The sequence below is a fragment of the Chrysochloris asiatica genome, unplaced genomic scaffold, assembly GCF_000296735.1.
Source record: "Chrysochloris asiatica unplaced genomic scaffold, ChrAsi1.0 scaffold00002, whole genome shotgun sequence".
NCBI classification, from domain to species: Eukaryota; Metazoa; Chordata; class Mammalia; order Afrosoricida; family Chrysochloridae; genus Chrysochloris; species Chrysochloris asiatica.
The window spans coordinates 19,695,502-19,714,577 of NW_006408520.1; the positions used below are offsets into that span (position 1 = coordinate 19,695,502).

The 19,076-nt window shown below is 38.8% G+C and overlaps 1 protein-coding gene across 3 annotated transcripts in view; it reads left to right on the forward strand.

Annotated features, from left to right (window-relative positions):
- The window catches only part of FAM69A (family with sequence similarity 69, member A), a 215,771-nt gene continuing 196,695 nt past the window's right edge, over window positions 1-19,076 (forward strand). For 2 of the 3 annotated variants that reach the window (XM_006830963.1, XM_006830962.1), the window contains exon 1: window positions 70-123. In XM_006830963.1, the coding sequence (XP_006831026.1) occupies window positions 70-123 (54 nt within the window). Of the gene's footprint in view, window positions 124-19,076 lie in introns of all 3 variants that reach the window. The other variant, XM_006830961.1, reaches the window with a different exon arrangement.

The following is a 19,076-nucleotide window of genomic DNA, read 5'->3' on the forward strand; positions in this document are numbered from 1 at the left end:
GGGGAGCCCGGCCGCTAGCGCTCCAGGTCCGCCTCTGACTGCGGCGCGGCGGGGCGATGTGTGATTACCATGGCGAGGAGTCTCTGTCCGGGGGCCTGGCTAAGAAAACCCTATTACCTCCAGGTAGGCCGGCGGCTCCCCGCCACTTGCTGCGGACGCACCCCTCCGCGCGTCCGCTCGTGCCGCGTGGGACTCGCCGCCTCTCCTCCCTTTCCCCTCCCTGGGTCCGCGTCGGCCCGAACCCCGCTGCCCCCTGCCGTCCGGCACCTGGCGGCGCGCCCTCCGCGGCCGCCCAGCGCCGCAGACCCTAAGGCCACCTCTGCGCCTCCTGCGCCCAGGCCGGCTCGCCTTCAGGGCCCCGTCCGCCCGCCAGGCACGTCCTCTCTTCCGAGTGCCCAAAGGTGCAACCGGGCCAGACCCTGCGCCCGGGCACTTCCCCCAGCCCGTGCCCCTCGCTGTCGCTGCTCGGGACGTGCCGCCGTCTTTCCTCTGGTCCTCTCCGCGCTCTCCCTCCTCCCCCGCGGGCCCCGCAGGTTGAGTATTCTTGACTCTGTGTCCTGGGATTTTAATCGGTGATAGAAAAGGTGGTTTATCAGCCCTCCATATTTTAGAAATTTATTGCAATTTGGCATATCAATGTTTTCAAAACCCCAGAAGCAGCGAGTGCCTTGTGCTGAGCCTCTTGGTTCAGTCTTTCCATCACATCCGTGATTTAAATAGGAGGTAGTGCATGCGAGCCCGAGGGAGGCGGATGTGTGTTTGTTTGCTTTTTAAAAGGAAGGGGGACAGTGCTGGTGAGCGGATCTCAAACACCCCAATCATACAAACCTAATTCTCAGTCTTGTCGTGTGTACTGCTCGCGTGTTAATTTTTCATGATTTCGCGTTCCACCCTCTGTTGCGCTGTGCCAGTCTAAGCCTTCTAATGCTACTACTGTCCTCTTGTACTGTTTAGTCACCAGGGGGACCTAGTAGACACCAGGAGTAGCTGAGCCCAAATCTATCAACCTGATAGAAAAACAACTACAAATCAATTGCCTCGAGTGGGTCAACAGTGTTGTCTGCATTTAGAGGACAGTATTTCTTTGCCGCTTACATTTAAAGGCTTAAAGATATTGGTAGATTGTTTTGGGAAGGGGATTCACGGTCAGCTTGTGCTTTTATAAATTATGAAAGAAGTTAAGATAGAACCCTTATGAGGCAAATAAATCTTACATTTTTGTTTGAAAATTATATGTGTCAAATCTTATCCTGCAGTGAGTGATGTATATTGCAAATTGGAAGCATGATTTGACAATCCATATATGAAGGGGTGGGAATAAAACTGAATAATACCCTGAGTCCTATATAAAAGCAACTCCACCTGTAATAACTGTGCCTTGAGTAAAGGTAGCATAATCCAGCATTTTATGCATTGAAATACAGTGGTGAACATGCAATTCTTTATAACTCGTTAACTCTCTGTATAATTTAGAAATGTTGGTTTGTGGTTTTAATCATTATGAGTGATGCTGCAGTCATCTTGTACACATATATTTCGCTGCTTGTTTAAGTAGAGTCCTCAAGCAGGAGACATGGTGGTACAGTGGTTAAGTGCTGGTCTGTTAATGGTAAGGTCAGTGGTTAAAAGGAGGCCTGCTGCCTCCTTTTATAAAGATTTCCAACCTTGGAAACCCTATGTAACAATTCTCTGCCCTATAGGGTCCCTATGAGTGGAATCCACTTGACTGGCAGTGGGTGTTTGTTTGTTTTTTAATGTGAGCAACAACTATCTCTCTGGACTCTACCCTCAAAATAAATTTATTGTGATTTTCAGTGTTTTTCTTAAGACTACCTAACTCTCTGCTTAACTTTTTTTGGTTTGATTGCAGGCTTTTTTTTTTTTTTCCTCTCCTATTTTTGAATTGGATCCTTTTGGCTATAAATGCTCTCCACATTTTTGGCACTAAAGCACAAGAGCTTTCAGAATGGTTGAGTTAGGACTTGTTTTACAAATAGGTATGCTTCCATTAATTACAAACATTTGACATTTCTGCCTTTCTGAATTTGCATGCCATTTAGTATCAAACTAATTTGTATGTCATTTAGTATAAAATCCTTTTTAGTATTTTAAAAGGATTTCAGGGAATAGTGATAATTCAGTAGCCTGTTTCTTTCTATATAAAATTCCTATTAAATCGAAAACTTATTGGCTGTAGAATTATATTTGAGATAAAGTAAATTTAAAACCTGGGAACTAGAATCCCAGGGGACTGGTGTTTTAAACATCTGGTATTAGTACTTATTCTCTTTATTAATGCCCTTTTTCATTGTTGCTTGTCATGCTGCTTTACTTTAACCAAAGCTTAAAAAAAAAAAAAAAAAGGCTTCATATTACTCAAGTGTTGAACCTTCTTCTGTTCCTTATTGCCAAAATGCCTCACCTTCTGCTTTTTACACTGTCTTTATCTCTAGATATACTACAACCTTGAAATCATTTTTGGCAAAATGAAAAATATTTTCAACTAAAACAAAACCAAAAAATCCCCAAACCCATTGCTGTCAAGTTGAATCCAACTCATAGCTGTCCTAAGGGACAGAGTAGAACAGACCCATGGGATTTCCAAGGCTGTAAATCTTTATGGAAACCACATCTTTCTCCCTTGGAGCTGCTGGTAAGCGTCTAGCTGTTGACCTTTCGGTTAGCAGCCAAGCACTTTAGCGACAGCACCTTCAGATGTCCTTGTTTTCAATGAAGACTATTACATACAACTAAGACTAGTATATTCTTTCCTAGGCACTGAAGAGAGAGTACAGTACTTCTTTTCCTTTTTTATCTCTCTTTGCCATTCAAATTGATATTAAAATCATACACCTTTAGGAACAGCAAGAGACATAAAAACAGCAGAGTTCTGTTCTCATTTGTGCATCTGGTTTATTATGTCACTGAAAAAGTTATTTAATATTTGGTTCCAAATCACAAAATGGAGGTTGTAGTTGTTTAGCTGAATATGTCACATGGGTGTATGAGGTTGAGCTTCTTGTTGTTAAGTGAGTTAGATTCGGTTCCAATGCATAGTGACCCTGTATAGGGTTTCTGAGGTTGTAAATCTTTCCTGGAAGTGATTGATGGGCTTGAACTGCTGACCTTGTGGTTCGCAGTCTATTAGTTAACCACCACCCTCCTGATACGGAGAAGCTAGATGAAGTTAATGTTTTGTGACATTTTACTAGTTTTAATAGAAACGCATGTAAAGTTAAATGGTTAATACTCCTAAATATAGATAAATGCACTGAAATCCCTTCTAGATTTTTCTCCATTTATTTATTGACTTTTTTGAACTAGGTGTGTGATTTAGTATATCTTCTTTTTTTTTTTCAAACCAAAGGTCTCACATATTTATTAGCCAACCTCTTTAAATGCGGAAGCATGAAAATAAAGGAAGAAACCAGTTTTGCAGAACATGTTCGATTGATCAAATCTTGGCAAAACTGAAGTTGCTGTGGTAGGGTGCTAGGACCTGGGTAATATTATGTGCTGTGTCTTCACATGTGCGACTCCTTAGAGACCGGCTTGTTGCTTCTCCAGTCTCTTCTCTTGGAGTTGTATCTGATTCTATGACCAGTTTTCATTCAAATCCATTGGGGAACGGGATGATTCTTCTTTTGTTTCTTGGCCAGCAATCTCTTGATTCTGAAAGTCTTATGAGAAGACATAGCGAAGATGGAACGTAGCAGCAGGCACATGATGGCGAAGAAAGGGAGAGCGTGATTTATCATGTTGACTCAGTCGTTTACTTAATAAATACGTGTTGTATGCCTGTATTATGCCAGAAATTTTATGAGGTGGTGAGGATTCTATGGGAACTAAGCAAACGATTTGTGGTCCTCATGGAGTTTAAGGTCTAAGTGGGAAAGACATATATCTCAAATAATCATAGAAATAGATAGCTACTATTTTAAGTGTTGGAGTCCTGGTATGGTGCTGTAGGATAAGCACTGGACTACTAACCACAAGGTTGGCTACTTAAACCCTCCAGCAGCTCCTCAAAAACAGGGTTGCTATGATTGGAATTTAACAACTACAACAATATTTTAAGTGTTATAAAGGAAAAGAGGAGAAGCAAACATACTAGAGAGGAAGGAAAATCTAAAAACTCTTTTAAAAGATTTTAGTTTAGAGATTCTAATACATACATTAAAAGAATAGTGAAATTTTACATTGTTTTTATGGATTTTGTATTTTCTTATTTTACTTGTTCTTTTTTTTTTTTTAACAACAGCCTTTCTGTTCTGCAAATGATCACATGTCTCCCCTCTGTGATAAGGAGCTCTGGTAGCGTAGTGGTTATGAATCGGGCTGCTAACCTCAAGGTTGGCAGTTCGAAACTGCCAGCTGTTTTGTGGAAGAAAGATGATTTGCAGCCTCGGAAACCCTGTGCAGGGTCACTATGAGTTGGAACCGACTCCACGGTACTTAACAACAACAACCCTGTGTAGTTGTTAGGTGTTGTTGAGTTGGTTCTGACTCACAGTGAACCTATGCCCAACAGAATGAAAACTGCCTGGTCTTGAGCGAGTCTCACAACTGTTGTTACATTTGAGCCTATTGCTGTTGCCACTGTGTCTATCTCTTTGAGGGTTTGCCTCTTTTTTTTACTGACCCTCCATTTTATCTAGTGTGAATTCCTTATCCAGGGGACTCGTCCCTGCTGAAACATGTCCAAAGTATGAGAGACAAAGTCTCACAATCCTTGCTTCAAAGGAACATTCTGAATGTACTTCTTCCAACACAAATTGGTTTGTTCTTTTGGCAGTCTATGGTACTATTAATATTTTTCTCCAACACATTAATTCAAATGCATTGATTTTTCAACAGTTTTCCTTATTCAGTGCTCAACTTTTACATGCGTATGAGGCTATTGAAAATATCATGGCTCTTGGGTCAAGGCATACCCTAGGTCTCAAACTGACATCTCTGCCCTGTAACAATTTGAAGAGGTCTTTTTTTTTTTTTTAGCAGATTTGCCTAATGCAGTACATTGTTTGATTTCTTAACTGCTGCTTCCATGAGTGCTGATTGTGGATCCTGGCAAAATGAAATCTTTGATAGCATCGATCCAGTGAATAATTCTTCCTTCTTTCCCATGTTATAAGGTGTTTTACAGATTCATCGTTATTCTTCAGTATTGTATAGTATCCCACTGTGTGTTTGTACCAAAGTTAGTTTAACTATTCTTCTGTTGATGGTCATTTCTCTGTCTCCGCTATTGTGATTAGTGTTGCAATGAACCATGGGCATGCATATATCTATTTGTGTTACGGCTTTTACTTGAGGCTATATACCAAGCAGAGGGATTGTTGGGTCCTGTGGTATCTCTATTTCCAACTTTTTGAGAAAGTACCATACCATTTATCACAGTGGCTGCACCATTTTACAGTTACATCAGCAGTGTAGAAGGGTCCCAATCTTTCCAGACCCTCTTAAGAATTTGTTGTTTTCTGTTTTCTCAAACGTAGCTATTAATGCTGGGGTAAGGTGGTGTCTCACTGTTGTTTTCATTGTCTTTTTTTTTTTTTTTTTTTTATATACTTTGTTAACAGTGCTGGGGAAGATATATTTCATTGTTGTTTTAATTTGCATCTCTCTAATAGTTAATGGGGAGTCCTGGTGTGGTACTGTGGGTTAATATGCCAAACTGCAAAGCCATTTGAACTACTAGGTTGGCAGTTCAAGCTTACCAGCTGCTCCTCGGAAACCTTATACAGGGTCGCTATGGGTCGGAATTGACTCGATGGCACTTAACAACAACAATGGTTAATGGGAGTCCTGGTGTTGTGCTGTGAGTTAAGGCGCAGGACTGCAAAGTCAATTTGAACTGCAAAGTTAGCAGTTTGGGCTCACCAGTAGCCCATTTTTAAATTGGATTATTTTAACTTGAAGTGTTCTACAAATTTTATAGAGTATTTCTTTGTCTAATATGTCATTGCCAAAAATTTTTTTCGCAGTTTGTGGGTTCTTTTTTCGCTCTTTCAGTGAAATCTTTTGATGCACATAGCTGTCTAATTTTCAGGAGGTCCCAGTTATCTATTTCATGTTCTGCTGTTTATGTGTTTTCAGTTATGTTTGGTAGTGTATTTATGCCATGTATTGTTGTTGTTGTTAAGTGCCGCTGAATTGGTTCCCACTTATAGCAACCCTGTATAGGATTTCCAAGGAGCAGCTGGTGCGTTTGAACTACTGACTTTGTGATTCAGACCGACCTTGTGGTCCAGTGCTTTATCTTGCAGCACCACACCAGGACTCAATGCCTTGTATTAGGGTCCCTTAGTTTGTTCCTATTCTTTCATTGATCATCTTTATAGTTGTAGGTTTTACATTTAATCCACATTAAGTTTGTTTTTGTATATGATATGTGATGGGTCATTTCATTTTTCTGGAAATGGATTTCCAGTTTTGCCAGCACCATTTGTTGAAGAAACTATATATTCCCCATTTAATGTATTTGGCCCTTGGTCAAAGATCAACTGAGTGTAGATGGATGGCTTTACTTCTGGGTTCTCAATTCTGTTTATTGATCTATGTGTCTTTCATTGTATCAGTACCAGGCTGTTTTTGATTATTATGGCTGTGTAGTAAGGTTTTCTGAGATTGGGAAGTGAGAGGCCCTCTAATTTGTTCTTCTTTAGCAATGCTTTATTGATCTGGGGTCTCTTTTCTTTCCATTTGAAGTTAGTGTTCTGTTTTTCCATCTCTTAGAATGATTTTGGAATCTGGATTGCGATTGCATTAGGTTGTTTTGAATAGTGTTGACATTTTCACAATGTTAAATATTCCTATCCACGAGCATGGTATATTTTTCCATTTTTATAGGTCTCTTGGTTTCTTGTAGTGGTGCTTTGTAATTTCCTTTGTATAGGTCTCTTGTTTCTCTGGCTAAATTTATTCCTAAGTATTTCATCTTTTGGTTGGCTATTGAAAATGTTTTCCTGAGTTCCTTTTCAGAGCTCTTTATCAGTGTAAAGGAATCTAATTGATTTTTGTATGTTAGTCTTATACCTTGCCATTTTCCTGAATCTTTCAAAGTGTTCCAATAATTTCTTTGCTGAATGTATTTTTCTAAGTATTGTTGTTGTTATGATTCATAGCAACCCTGTATAGGGTCTCCAAGGAACAGCTGGTGGGTTTGAACTGCTGACTTTGTGGATCCCAGTAGTGTTGCTTCTACAGTGCACACCAGGAGTTGGTTTTGCATATATGCCCTTTATTGTGTTGAAGAATTTCCTGTTTATCCCTATTTTGTTTTTGTTTTAATCAGGAATGTATGTTGGATTGTGCCAAGTGGTTTTTCTTTATCAATTGATAAGATCATGTGTTTTTTTTCCCCTTTGTTTTATTTATATGGTAGATTATATTGATTGATTTTCTAATATTGAACCATCATTACCTATCTGGTATCAATCCCACTTGGTCATAATGTATCATTTGATACGTTGGATAGGATTTTATTGAGATTTTTTGCATTTATATTTATGAACAGGGTTTCCGAGGCTGTAAATCTTTACGGGAGTAGAAAGCCTCATCTTTCTCTTGCGGAGTAGCTGGTAGTTTCGAACTGCTGACCTTGCGGTTTGTAGCCTGATTCATAACCACTACGCTACCAGAAGTAAGGTATATTGCTCTATAATTTTCCTTTTTTCGTGATGTTTTTGTGTGGTTTTGATATCAGATTTATGCTTGTTTCATAAAATGAATTTGGGAATTTTCCATCCTTTTCTGTATTTTGAAATAGTTGAGTAGAATTGGTATCATCTCTTATGAATGTTTGGTAGAATTCACTAGTAAAGCCATCTGGTCCTGAACTTTTTTTTGTTAGCAGTTTTTTTAATGAGTTGATCAATTTCTTTTTTTGTTACAGGTCTGTTCAAGTTTTCTATTTCAGTGAGTTTAGTTAGGTTGTGTGTTTCTAGAAATATGTCCATTTTGTCTAGTTTTAAATTACTTGGAATACAGTTCTTTGTAGTATTGTATCATCCTTATTATTTCTGTTACTTCTGTTGTGATGTCATCCATATAATTTATTTTTTGTGTTACTTGCCTCCTTTCTTTTGTTTTGTAAGATTTGTCACTGGATTTTCAATTTTATTAATCCTTTCAGAGAATCAACCTCTAGTCTTGCTGATTTTTTCTACTGTTTTTCTGTTTATTTCTGCCCTAAACTTTATTATTTCTTTTATTCTCAGTGCTATAGACTTACTTTACTGCTCATTTTCTAATTGCTGGAGATGTTGAATTAAGGTGTTGAATTTAGTTCTTTCGAATGTTTGTGTTTCTTGCATAAATTGCCCTTTGAGCTTTTGCTGTGTCCTAAAGACTTTGGCATGCTTTGTTTTTGTTCTTCTTTTAAGCAGGGTGTTTATTCAATTTTCATGTATTTGATATTTTTTCCTTGATCTTCCTATTATTGATTTCTAACTTTCTAGCACTGTGATTTGATAAGGTGATTTGTAATATTTTGATGTTTTGAAATTTACCAAGGCTTGCTTTTTGGCCTAACATATGGTCTATTCAGGATAATGTTCTTTGTGCCCTAGAAAAGAATGTATATTGTGTTGTTGGTTTGAATGCTGTATATATGTCTGTGAGGTCAAGTTGGTTGATTGTGTTGTGTAGCTCTTCTGTGTCTTTGTTGACACAAAATCAACTCCAGGTGTGCGCTGTAGGATCAGCACTGCACTGCGAGCACAAGGTCAGCAGTTTAAACCCACCAGCTACTCCTCATAAACCCTATATAGTTTCCATCTAGTTGTTCTGCCCTTCATTGAAAGTGGTGTATTGAAATCTCCTACTATTATTGTAAACTTGACTATTTCTTTTTTCAATTCTAGCAGAGTTTAATTTATGTATTTTGAAGCTCTTTAATTGGTAGTATAGATATTTATTTTGGTTACATCCTCTTGTTCAACTGACCCTTTAATCATGAGATATTGTTCTTCTTTATCTAATCTGATATGTTGCCTATTTTATCAGAAATAAATATTGCTACTCCTTGGCTTTGATTGCTTTAAGTTTGATACACATTTTCCCCAACCTTTGGTTTTTAGCATATATCTGTCTTTATGTGTAAGGTGTGTCTCATGTAGACAACCTATTTTTGTTGTTATGTGCTGTGCAGTCGATTCCGATTCATAGTGACTCTGTACAGGGTTTCCGAGGCTGTACGGAGCAGAAAGTCTCATATTTCTCCCACAAAACAGCTGGTAGTTTCAAACTGCTGACCTTGAGGTTCACAGCCCGATTTGTAACCACTACGCTACCAGAGCTCCTTAGACAGCCTATTAAAGGATCCTATTTTCTTATCTATTCTGCTACTCTCTACCTCTAGACGTGCATTGAATCCATTTATATTCAGTGTAAGTATCTGTAGGTATGAATTGATTGCTGTAAGTTTGCTGTGTGTTTCTGTGTGTGTGTTGATACTGGTTTCTCTGTTTTACATGACTTTCTGCACTGTGCTTTATTTGTGTTTTTAAATTTTTCACTTTCTTCTTTGCTGTTATTTTAATGTTTACTAATTTTTTTCTGATTTTCCTCTTTTTATTTTGATGTGATGGTTAATTAATTTTAATTTTCTTTGAGGTTGCCCTGTAATTTGTTAATTTCTTCCTGAGTTTAAAGCAGTCTGTTTTATCTTGAAATTTTCTTGACTTCTTTGTCTTTTGATGGTTCCATGTCTATACTCTTCCCTGTTTTTGCTTTGTAGATCTTCATTATAAACTGATAACTCTGGTTCCCTACTTGTAGTCTTGTAGGTTTGTTTTACTTTGTTGTTGTTGTCTTTCAAGTTGGTTTTTGACTTATAGTGACCCCCCTAAATGGTTTCCGAGGAGCAGCTGGTTGGTTTGAACTGCTTACCTTGATGCTAGTAGTTCAGTCATATCCCACAGTGCCATACCAGGACTCCTGTTTTACTTTATATGCTTTTGTATCTGGATTGAGTTCTGATGTTGTCACGTTTGTTAATCTCAGGTTGTCATCTGCTGTTGTTGGTTCTCAGTCCAAAGCACACCCTGTAGTATTTTTTCTAAAGTTGGTCTGGTTATTACAAATTTCTTTAATTTCTGTTTACTTGGAGATGTTTTAATTTCCCTCTTGTATTTGAAGGGTAGCTTTACTCAACATAATGATTCTTGGTTGGCAGTCCTTTTCTTTGTTTTGTATATGTAGTTCCTTTGCTTTATTGCCTGCACAGTTCTCCTTTGTAGGCAATTTTTTGGTTTTCTTGAGATATTCTCAGGATTCTTACCATTTTTTGATTTTGGAAAGTTTGATTATGATACATATTGGTGATTTTCTTTTAGAGTCTATCCTGTTTGGAGTTTGTTCAGCTGCTTAAATGCCTGTCTTCTCGTCTTTATGGGGCTAGGGAAGTTTATTCCAACAACTGTTTAAAAAATTCTCTGTGTTTTTTATTGTCTCTTCCTATTCTGGAATTCTGATCACCTGTAACTTATTCTGCTTTCATGGTATCCTACATAAATCTTAGGCTTTCTTTAGATTTTTCTTTCTTTTCTTTGATTGTTCTTCTAGCATACTGAGAGATTTCTCTTTAGGCTTACTAATTGATCAAAACTGATCCTTTTCATTTTCAATGTAGTGTCCATTTCTGAAATCTTAGTATTAATCTTCTGCCTTTCTTTTTTCAGATTCTGTATTATTTCAAAATTTGCTTTTGTGTTTAGTTTGTTCTTGTGATGTTTTTCCTGAATTCTTAAGTCTTTTTTTTTTTTTTTTCTGTATTTTCCTTGATCTTCTTTTTTTCATCTTTTGAAGATACTTTAAAATCACTCTTTTGAATTCATTCTCAGGTAAGTCCCATTTCCTTTTCTTCCTCCGAAACATTTTCTGGTTTCCATCTTGCACATTGGTTTGAACCATTCTCTCTGTTTTCTTCATGTGAACTGAAATTGTCTGTTATCTTGGAGACATTGGATTGTCATCGTATTTGTATTTATTGATGATTTTATGTTGGTTTGTTCTTATGCTCCCATCAATTGCCTCCTGGTGGGTGTGATTAAAGAACCGAATCTTATGTATAGTTCTTCATTCACTGTGCAGTTCAGTTTATGGTAGGTTTGACTGGTGTTGGGTATCGCCTATTGTTGATCAGGTGGTATCGGACCTGGTATTGGCTCTTGCCCAGTACGTGGAGCTGCAGAGGGTATGATTGTATCTGGGCTGTATGGGCCTGGTTTCTGTCTCTACTGTCCAATGGGGCAAGAAGAGACAAAACACATGAACAGACAAGAAAACAAATAAAACAAACAATTAAACAGCAGTGAAAAAAAGAAAATATTAAAGGAGAAAAAAGGAAAATCAGGCAGTAACAAGAAAAGAATGTAGTACCTAAAGAGAGAAAAAAGGGACAGTAAAATAGAGCTATAAAAGAGAGAAATGAAATGGATACAGCAAACAAACAACTAAACTAGGGAAAGGGAAGACAAAAAGAGAAAGACTAGTCTCTTTTAAGAGGAATAAAAAGAAGGGGTGGGGAAGAGAAGCAGAAGAAAAGACATAAAATGAAAGTGAGACAGAAGAGATAAAAAGCAAGAGAAGGGAAAAAGGAGCAGAAAGAATAAACAAACAAAATCAACAAAAGGAAATAAAGAAAAACAAAATTAAAAACAGTGCATGTGCTGGACCCAGAGAGGAGAAAACTTTGGGAGCCTCCTGCCAGCCAAGGAGCTCAGGAGGTGGGTGGGGGAGGAATGAGATTGCAGCATTCCTAGCCCTAGGTGGAGTTCCTACATACCTAGGTGTTGTCTGTCTGGACCAGAGGGCAATTTTGGGCAGGGTAAGCAGCCACAGGGCTCCTGCTGATCCTAGACTGGCCTGGTGGGTCTTTGGGCTCTGTACATCTGGAGCAGAGCATGCTTGACTTCAGATATTAAGGTGCAGCCCACAACTGCAGGGGACTGCACTGAGGGGTGAATGAGTGTGGGAGCTGGCCAGACCTTGGATCACCAGGGGAGTATGGGGAACTAGAAGGAATCACACAATTCTAGTGGCCAGTTCAGAGTTCCAGTCCAAAGCTGCCCACAGAATTTCAAAATGGCCCATTCACAATGGACTGTTCACTAGTCTGTCTCCTCCTCTTCCACTGGCTTCTTCCAGTAAGTGTTCAGTCTACTTTTTGTTTTGTTTTGTTTTTCCTTTTTAAAGACTTTATTGTGAATTGAGTGAAAGTTTACAAGGCAGATCAGTTTTACACTCATATCTTGTTTTACACTCATATTTTGTTTCATTGCAATGGTTACAGTCCCCTCCATGCACCATCATAGATCTATTTACCTCTATTCCCACTGCCCTCCCTTTTTTATGTACACATGCCACACAGAAAATATATATTCTTTTAAATGTTCAAAGGGCACCTTTTGCAAGCCAGCCTCCTGGCTGCAGGCACACAGTCTTTCTCATTCCATAGGTCTAGAGTCCTCAGCTGCTCTCTCTGTGTCACAGCTTTTCTGGTTAGGATCCTATGCTCCACTCATGGCCCTAGGGTCCTCTATTCCTGGACTAAATGATTAGCTACTCCACCCTTTTAGTTTCATATCTTCTAAATGTACAGTTGTAACAATTCCCATTGATATCAGTTGGTCACTATTGAATCAAAAAAACCTTCCCCTATTATTCTTATCCCTTTTCACTGTCCCATATGGTTTAGGCAACTTCTTTAACCTTTCCTCTGAAGGTTAGGGTTCCAAGATTATCACTTGTGTGTGTTTTGTTTGGTCTTCCTTATCTTTGTTGTAGAGTGCGTGTGTGTAGCGTGCCTTCCTATAATTTCAGGTGAAAAAAATTCTCACTGACTTTAATTATAAAGGAGCTTAATTCCCAGCATTATCATTTATCCACATATCACTGTGGTAATTGTTAAGAATTTTAGAGACCTGTAACATTATGCAATTAATTAAATATTTTAGCTATATTATAGACAAAATCGGCATTTGGTATGTAGGCTAACATGGGGATCTAATCACTGTTTATATCTTTGTTTACTTGATAAGAGATTCTACTGGTTGTGAATAAGAGAACCTACGTGGTATATCCATACAATAGAATATTATTCAGCAATACAGAGAAATAAAGTAGATACATGCTATAACATGGATGAAATTTGAAAACATTAAATGTTGTAAAAGAAGCCAATCCCAAAGACCACATATTGTATGATTCCATTTATATGAAATGTCCAGATTAGCCTTTTTGGGGTGATATAAATCTTCTAAAATCGATAGTGATGATGCAAATCTGAATATGCTAAAAGCATTGAATTTTACTTCAAATGAGTGAATTGTGTGGTATGTGAATTACACCTGGAAAAATAAACAGACAGAATAGAACTGAATTTATCCCACCGTGATGGCTCTTCTCTCTGCCTCTTGCTGCAGATTCCATCAGTGCCAGCATTTTGGTGCAGAGAGCACTTCCAGAGGAGTAGTGCAGGTACACTGTTTGCCTGTGCAGCCTCCATGAGCCAGCAGGCCTGACTGAAACAGATAGCCAACAAGCATTTACTCTGGAAACAAGCTGCTGCTGCTTTAAAAAATATTATTTGTTGTTGTCAAGACTAGACAGCAAAACATACACAAATTCATCTGTTTGTTTGTTTTTTTACTTGTACAGTTCAGTGACAGTGATTGTGTTCTTCCAGTTGTGCGGTAATTCTGACCCTCCTTTTCTGAGTTGTTCCTCCCCCATTAACATAAACTCAGTGCCCCTTAAGGTTCATATCCATATACATAGTTCTTAAAAAGAGCATAATACTCAGGGTAGACATTTTTTTTCTAGTTAACAGAAAGTATTATTTGGTTTAAAGATGACGTATTTTTGTGTAAAGTGTTAAAGATGATCTCAGGACCATAGTTTCAGGGATTCATCTAGCCTCCATGGCTCCAAAAATCTGGAGTCCATGAGAATTTGGAATTCAGTTCTGCATTTCCCTCCTGTTGGTCAGGATTGTTGTATAGAATCTATGATCAAAATGTTTAGTAATGTTACCTAGGCACCATACAGTTCTAGTATCAAGGCAAAGGAGACCATTGTTCATAAAGGCAGTTCATAAAGGCATTTTCTCTTCCTATTCCTGACTCTCCTGTCTTCTGTTGCTACCAATGAATAGAGACCACTTCTTGGGCTTTAGATGGCTACTTACAAACTTTTAAGACCTCAGGCACTATGAAATGAAGTAGGAGGTAGACAGATGCATTAAATATGTTACTAGGCCAATTAACTGGGATATTCCGTGAAACCATAATCCTAAAACCTCCAAACCAAGCAATCTAATCCCATAAGATTTTGGTTGTGTATAAGCAGCCTGGAGTCCTGGTGTGTGGCACTATAGGATAAAGCACTAGACCACAAGGTCGGTTTGAACCTCAAGGTTGGTGGTTTAAACCCACCAGCTGCTCCTTGGAAACCCTAGACAGGGTTGCTATGGGTCGAAACTGCCTTGACGACACTTAACAACAATAACATAAGCAGCCTGAGCAACTACCTTTGTTTTTGTTGTAAGCGTATCTATCATTCACCTTTTACCAGTTCACCTATTTTACAACTTAATTGTTGTTTGGTGCTGTTGAGTTGGTTCCAACTCATACTGACACTAAGCATGACAGAATGAAATACTGCCTAGTCCTGCACCATATGAACAATCATCACGTTTGGGCCTGTTGTTGTAGCCACTGTGTCGGTCTATCTTGTAGAGGGTCTTCCTCTTTTTTTGATGACCCTCTCCTTTACCAAGCTTGATATTCTTCTCCAGGGACTGGTCCCTCTTGAGACAAAGTCTGACCATTTTTGCTTCTAAGGAGCTTTCTGGCTATTTTTCTTGCAGGACTGTCCTCTGGCAGTTCATGGTACTTTAAATACTATTTTCCAACAACACAAAGAACATCAGTTGTTCTTTTATTTTCATGATTCATTGTCCAGGTTTTGCATGAATATGAGACGATTGGAAAATACCATAGCTTGGATCAGGCACATTTTAGTTTTCAAAGTGACATCTTTTCTTTTTAGCACTTTTAAGAGGTCTCATGCAGCAGATTTGCCCAATGCAATATGTCGATTGATTTCTTGACTGCTCCTTCCATGAACATTTATTGTGGATTCAAGTAAAATGAAATCCTTGACAACTTCAATCTTTTCTATGTTTATTATGATTTTTTTTTTTTTTTTGGACCAGTTGTAAGGATTTTTGTTTTCTTTACATTGAGTTGTAATCATACTGAAGGCTGTATTATTTCATCTTCATAAGCAGTTGCTTCAAGTTCTCTTCACTGTCAGCAAACAAGATTGTGTCTTCAACATATCTAGAACTGTTAATGAGCCTTCCTCTCTAATCCTGATGATGATTTCTTCTTCATAGAGTCCAGCTTCTTAGCTTATTTTCTCAGCATACAGATTGAATAAATATGGTGAAAGGATTCAACCCTGGCACATGGCTTTCCTTGTTCTATCTGAACAATCGCCTCTTGGTCTATGTAAAGGTTCCATATGAGCACAATTAAGTGTTCTGGGATTCAGAATTTTCACACTGTAATGCATAGTTTGTTAATGATTCACACAGTCGAATGTCTTTGTATAATCAGTAAAGCACAAGTAAACATCTTTCTGGTATTCTCTGCTTTCAGCTAAGATCCATCTGACTTTATTAGTGATAACCGTTGCTCCACATCCTCTTCTGAATCTAGTTTGAATTTCTGGCAGCACCCTGTTGATATGCTGCTACTACAATTTTTTAATTACCTTTAGCAAAATTTTATTTGTATGTGATATTAGTTATATTGTCCAATAATTTTCACTAGTGATATTCAATAATTTTCACATTCTTTTTTATCACCTTTCTTTTGAATGGTCTTAAATATAACTCTCTTCCAGTCCATTGGCCAGATAGGTGCCTTCCAAATTGTTTGACATAGATCAGTAAATTCTTCCAGTTCTGCATTAGTTTGTTGGGAAATTTCAATTTATATTCCATCAATTCTGGAGACTTGTTCTTCACTGATGCCTTCAGTGTGGCTTGGAGTTCATACTTCAGTGTCGTTGGTTCTTGATCATATGCTATCTTGTGAAATGGTTGAATATCCACCATTGTTTTTGGTTGGTTGGGTTGGGTGCCGTGGAGTTGGTTCCGACTCATAGTGACCCTGTGCAGGGTTTCTGAGGCTGTAAATCTTTACGGGAGCAGAAAGTCTCATCTTTCTTCTGCGGAACAGCTGGTAGTTTCGAACTGCTGACCTTGCGGCTTGTAGCCCGATTCATAACCACTATGCTACCAGTGACTGTGTATTCCTTCCATCTTCTTTTGATGCTTCCTGCATCATTCAATATTTTGCCCCTGTAGTTGGTTCCGATTCATAGCAACCCTGTATAAGATTTCCAAGGAGTGGCTGGTGAGTTTGAACTGCCAACCTTGCAGTTAGCAGTCCAGTACTTATCCTACAGCTCCATACCAGGACTCCGGAATCCTTCATTATGCCAATCCCCCTTTAGTTTTTTTGTTGGTTTATTTGTTTGTTTTTCAAGGTTTTTATTATAGTTTGATTGAAATTTTACAGGGCAGATCATCAGTTTTACATTCAACAAATCATATACCTTGTTGCATTACAATGATTATAATCCCCTCCATGTACCGTCAGTTAACAGTATTTCTCTCTATCCACTTTAGCTTTTTCAAAAAAATAAAATAAAATAACTCTCAGTCATATTTAATAATTTACATCTCCAAAGGGCACATTCTGCAAGTCAGCCTCCTGCCTACCAGCTCTTAGTCCCTCTCTTCCCATAAATCTAGAGTCCTCAGCTAATCCCAGTCTCCATGACCCCATCTCTGCCTCTGTCTCTGGTGTCGCTGCTTCTCTGGATAAGGTCTTGCATTCTGCTTGTGTACTTCTCCCTTGATGGTCCTAGGGTCCTCTGTTTCTGGACTGTTTTTGTTACAGTTAGTCATGATAACAATTATTCGCTGTTGAACCATACGATTCTTATCCCCATCTCTCTTCATGAGACCCATCTAGACAAGATGAAATCTATTCAGTAGGGACTCTTTCTTAACCCCCATACTCTTAAACTCCGTCTTGAAACCTTGTAAGCCAGTCACTTCGTGCCTTTATCGCCCTCTATTTTAGGTATCCAATGTCTAAGTTGCCCGTCCCTATCTACCCTGTGTACAGAGGGGAGAGCATTGATACTTGATGTGAAGACTCCTTCCCTCTCCCTCTCTGTTGCTATTTAGAGTAACTACCTCTCTGAGTATAGGTCAGGTTCATCAATTGTAGCAATTTACCCTTGTTTCCTTTATATAGGAAAAAAAAGGTGTTTTTTTTTTTTTGTAATCTTCCTCTAGTCGAGTTCTGATTATCGAGCATTGAGGCTAGGTCAAATGGGTACTGTCTGCAAGTTTGGGTGTTCTTGTGCCTCTCCCCTCACTTCTTATCAGCTGGATGCTTCACTCTCAGCTGTAGCCCTCTGTGGCTATGTCCTTGTCCATGGGCTCAAGTGTCCTCAGGTCTCACCACACTTTGGATCAACTATCCCTTCCTCTTCTCTCTATCATCTTCAGGTCAATGGGAGTCAATGGACTGTGGTTGAACTCAGCCCATTTCTTCATTGTTGCCTTTCCCCCTCTTCCACTCACCAGTAGAACAATGTGGTCGCCAGCAAGCTTACATGCTTGTTTGTGTGTTCCCTTTGAGTTTCAGTCTTAGAAACTTGCCGTGATGGCTTTCTGGTGAACAGCTTGTTTATTCTTGTAGTAGCCAGTCATGCTGACACTTTTGTTTTGGGTTTTACCTGATGATCTTTCTTTGAAGATGGATCTTCTGTCACTGTAGCTGTTCCAGGCTGGTCTGCTTGTTCTTGCTAGTGGGAATGTCTCGCCTCAGAAGGTTCTGGATGGGACTCATGATTCCACCTAAGGTCCTGTACTCTGTAAAGGCTTTGCAAGAGGCCTATTTCACTGGGCAAGTTGTAGAACCCCTTTTAGGTATTCCAATCAGTTATAGGCTGAAGACAGGCTTACAAGTTTTCTCTAATTATGTTACCCAACATTCCTTTCTATCCCATTCAGTTGTCTATTTTACAGTAGTAGACAAGGGAAACTAACATTCATAAGACAGTCAAGCATTTTAGTATTATTTCTCCTCTTCAAGTTATACCTAGATCCCTGTATACTAGAACCCTGTTGTTCCTTGTTTGAGCATGCATCACTATTTACCTCTGTCCCACTTAGGTCATGCAAACCTGTCTCAGTATTCCCCTGACTATCTTGTTCTTCCACCTCCTCCACCTTCTTGTATTTCCCTCCCCAACACCCGAGCTAAACCGCCAACCCCAACCCCATTGTTGTGGTTACCTTATATTCCATTAATTCTTCCCTCCATTTAAGACAGTCTATTTTATCTTGTAATGTACCTGACCCTCCCACTACCTGGATGTCTGTGTTTATCTTCTTTCACATTGTAATTGTTTTGATCATAGACTGACCTCCCAGATCCTCTGTTCTTATAATTTTATTCTGTTCTTGACTCTTCCATTTGTCGATTGACTTCAGGTGATGCTGCCACATACGTCATTCTCTAGTTGTTGTCTGTTCTTTTTGGTTCTCAGTCCACAGAATTTCATTTAGGGTTTTTCATAGCAGGGTTAGCTTTGGAAAAATCCTTAGCTTCTGTTTACCCTGGAATGTTTTGATTACACATCGTATTTGATTGACAGTTTTGCTGGATAGAGGATTCTTAGGTGGCAGGTTTTTTTCTTTCAGGGTTTTATGTATGTCTCCCCATTGCCTTCTTGCCTGCATGGTTTCTGTTGAGAGAGTTGAGCTTAATCTGATTTGCTTGCCTTTGTAAGTTACACTTCTCTTTTCCCTAGCTGTTTTCAGCATTCTGTCCTTATTTTTGATTTTGGAGAGCTTGATTATTATATGTCTTGGTGATTGCCTTTTAGGGCCTATCCTTCCTGGGGTTCGTTGAGCTTCTTGAATGCTTATCTTTTCACTTTTCAGGATGTTAGGAAAATTTTCTTCCAGAAGCTCA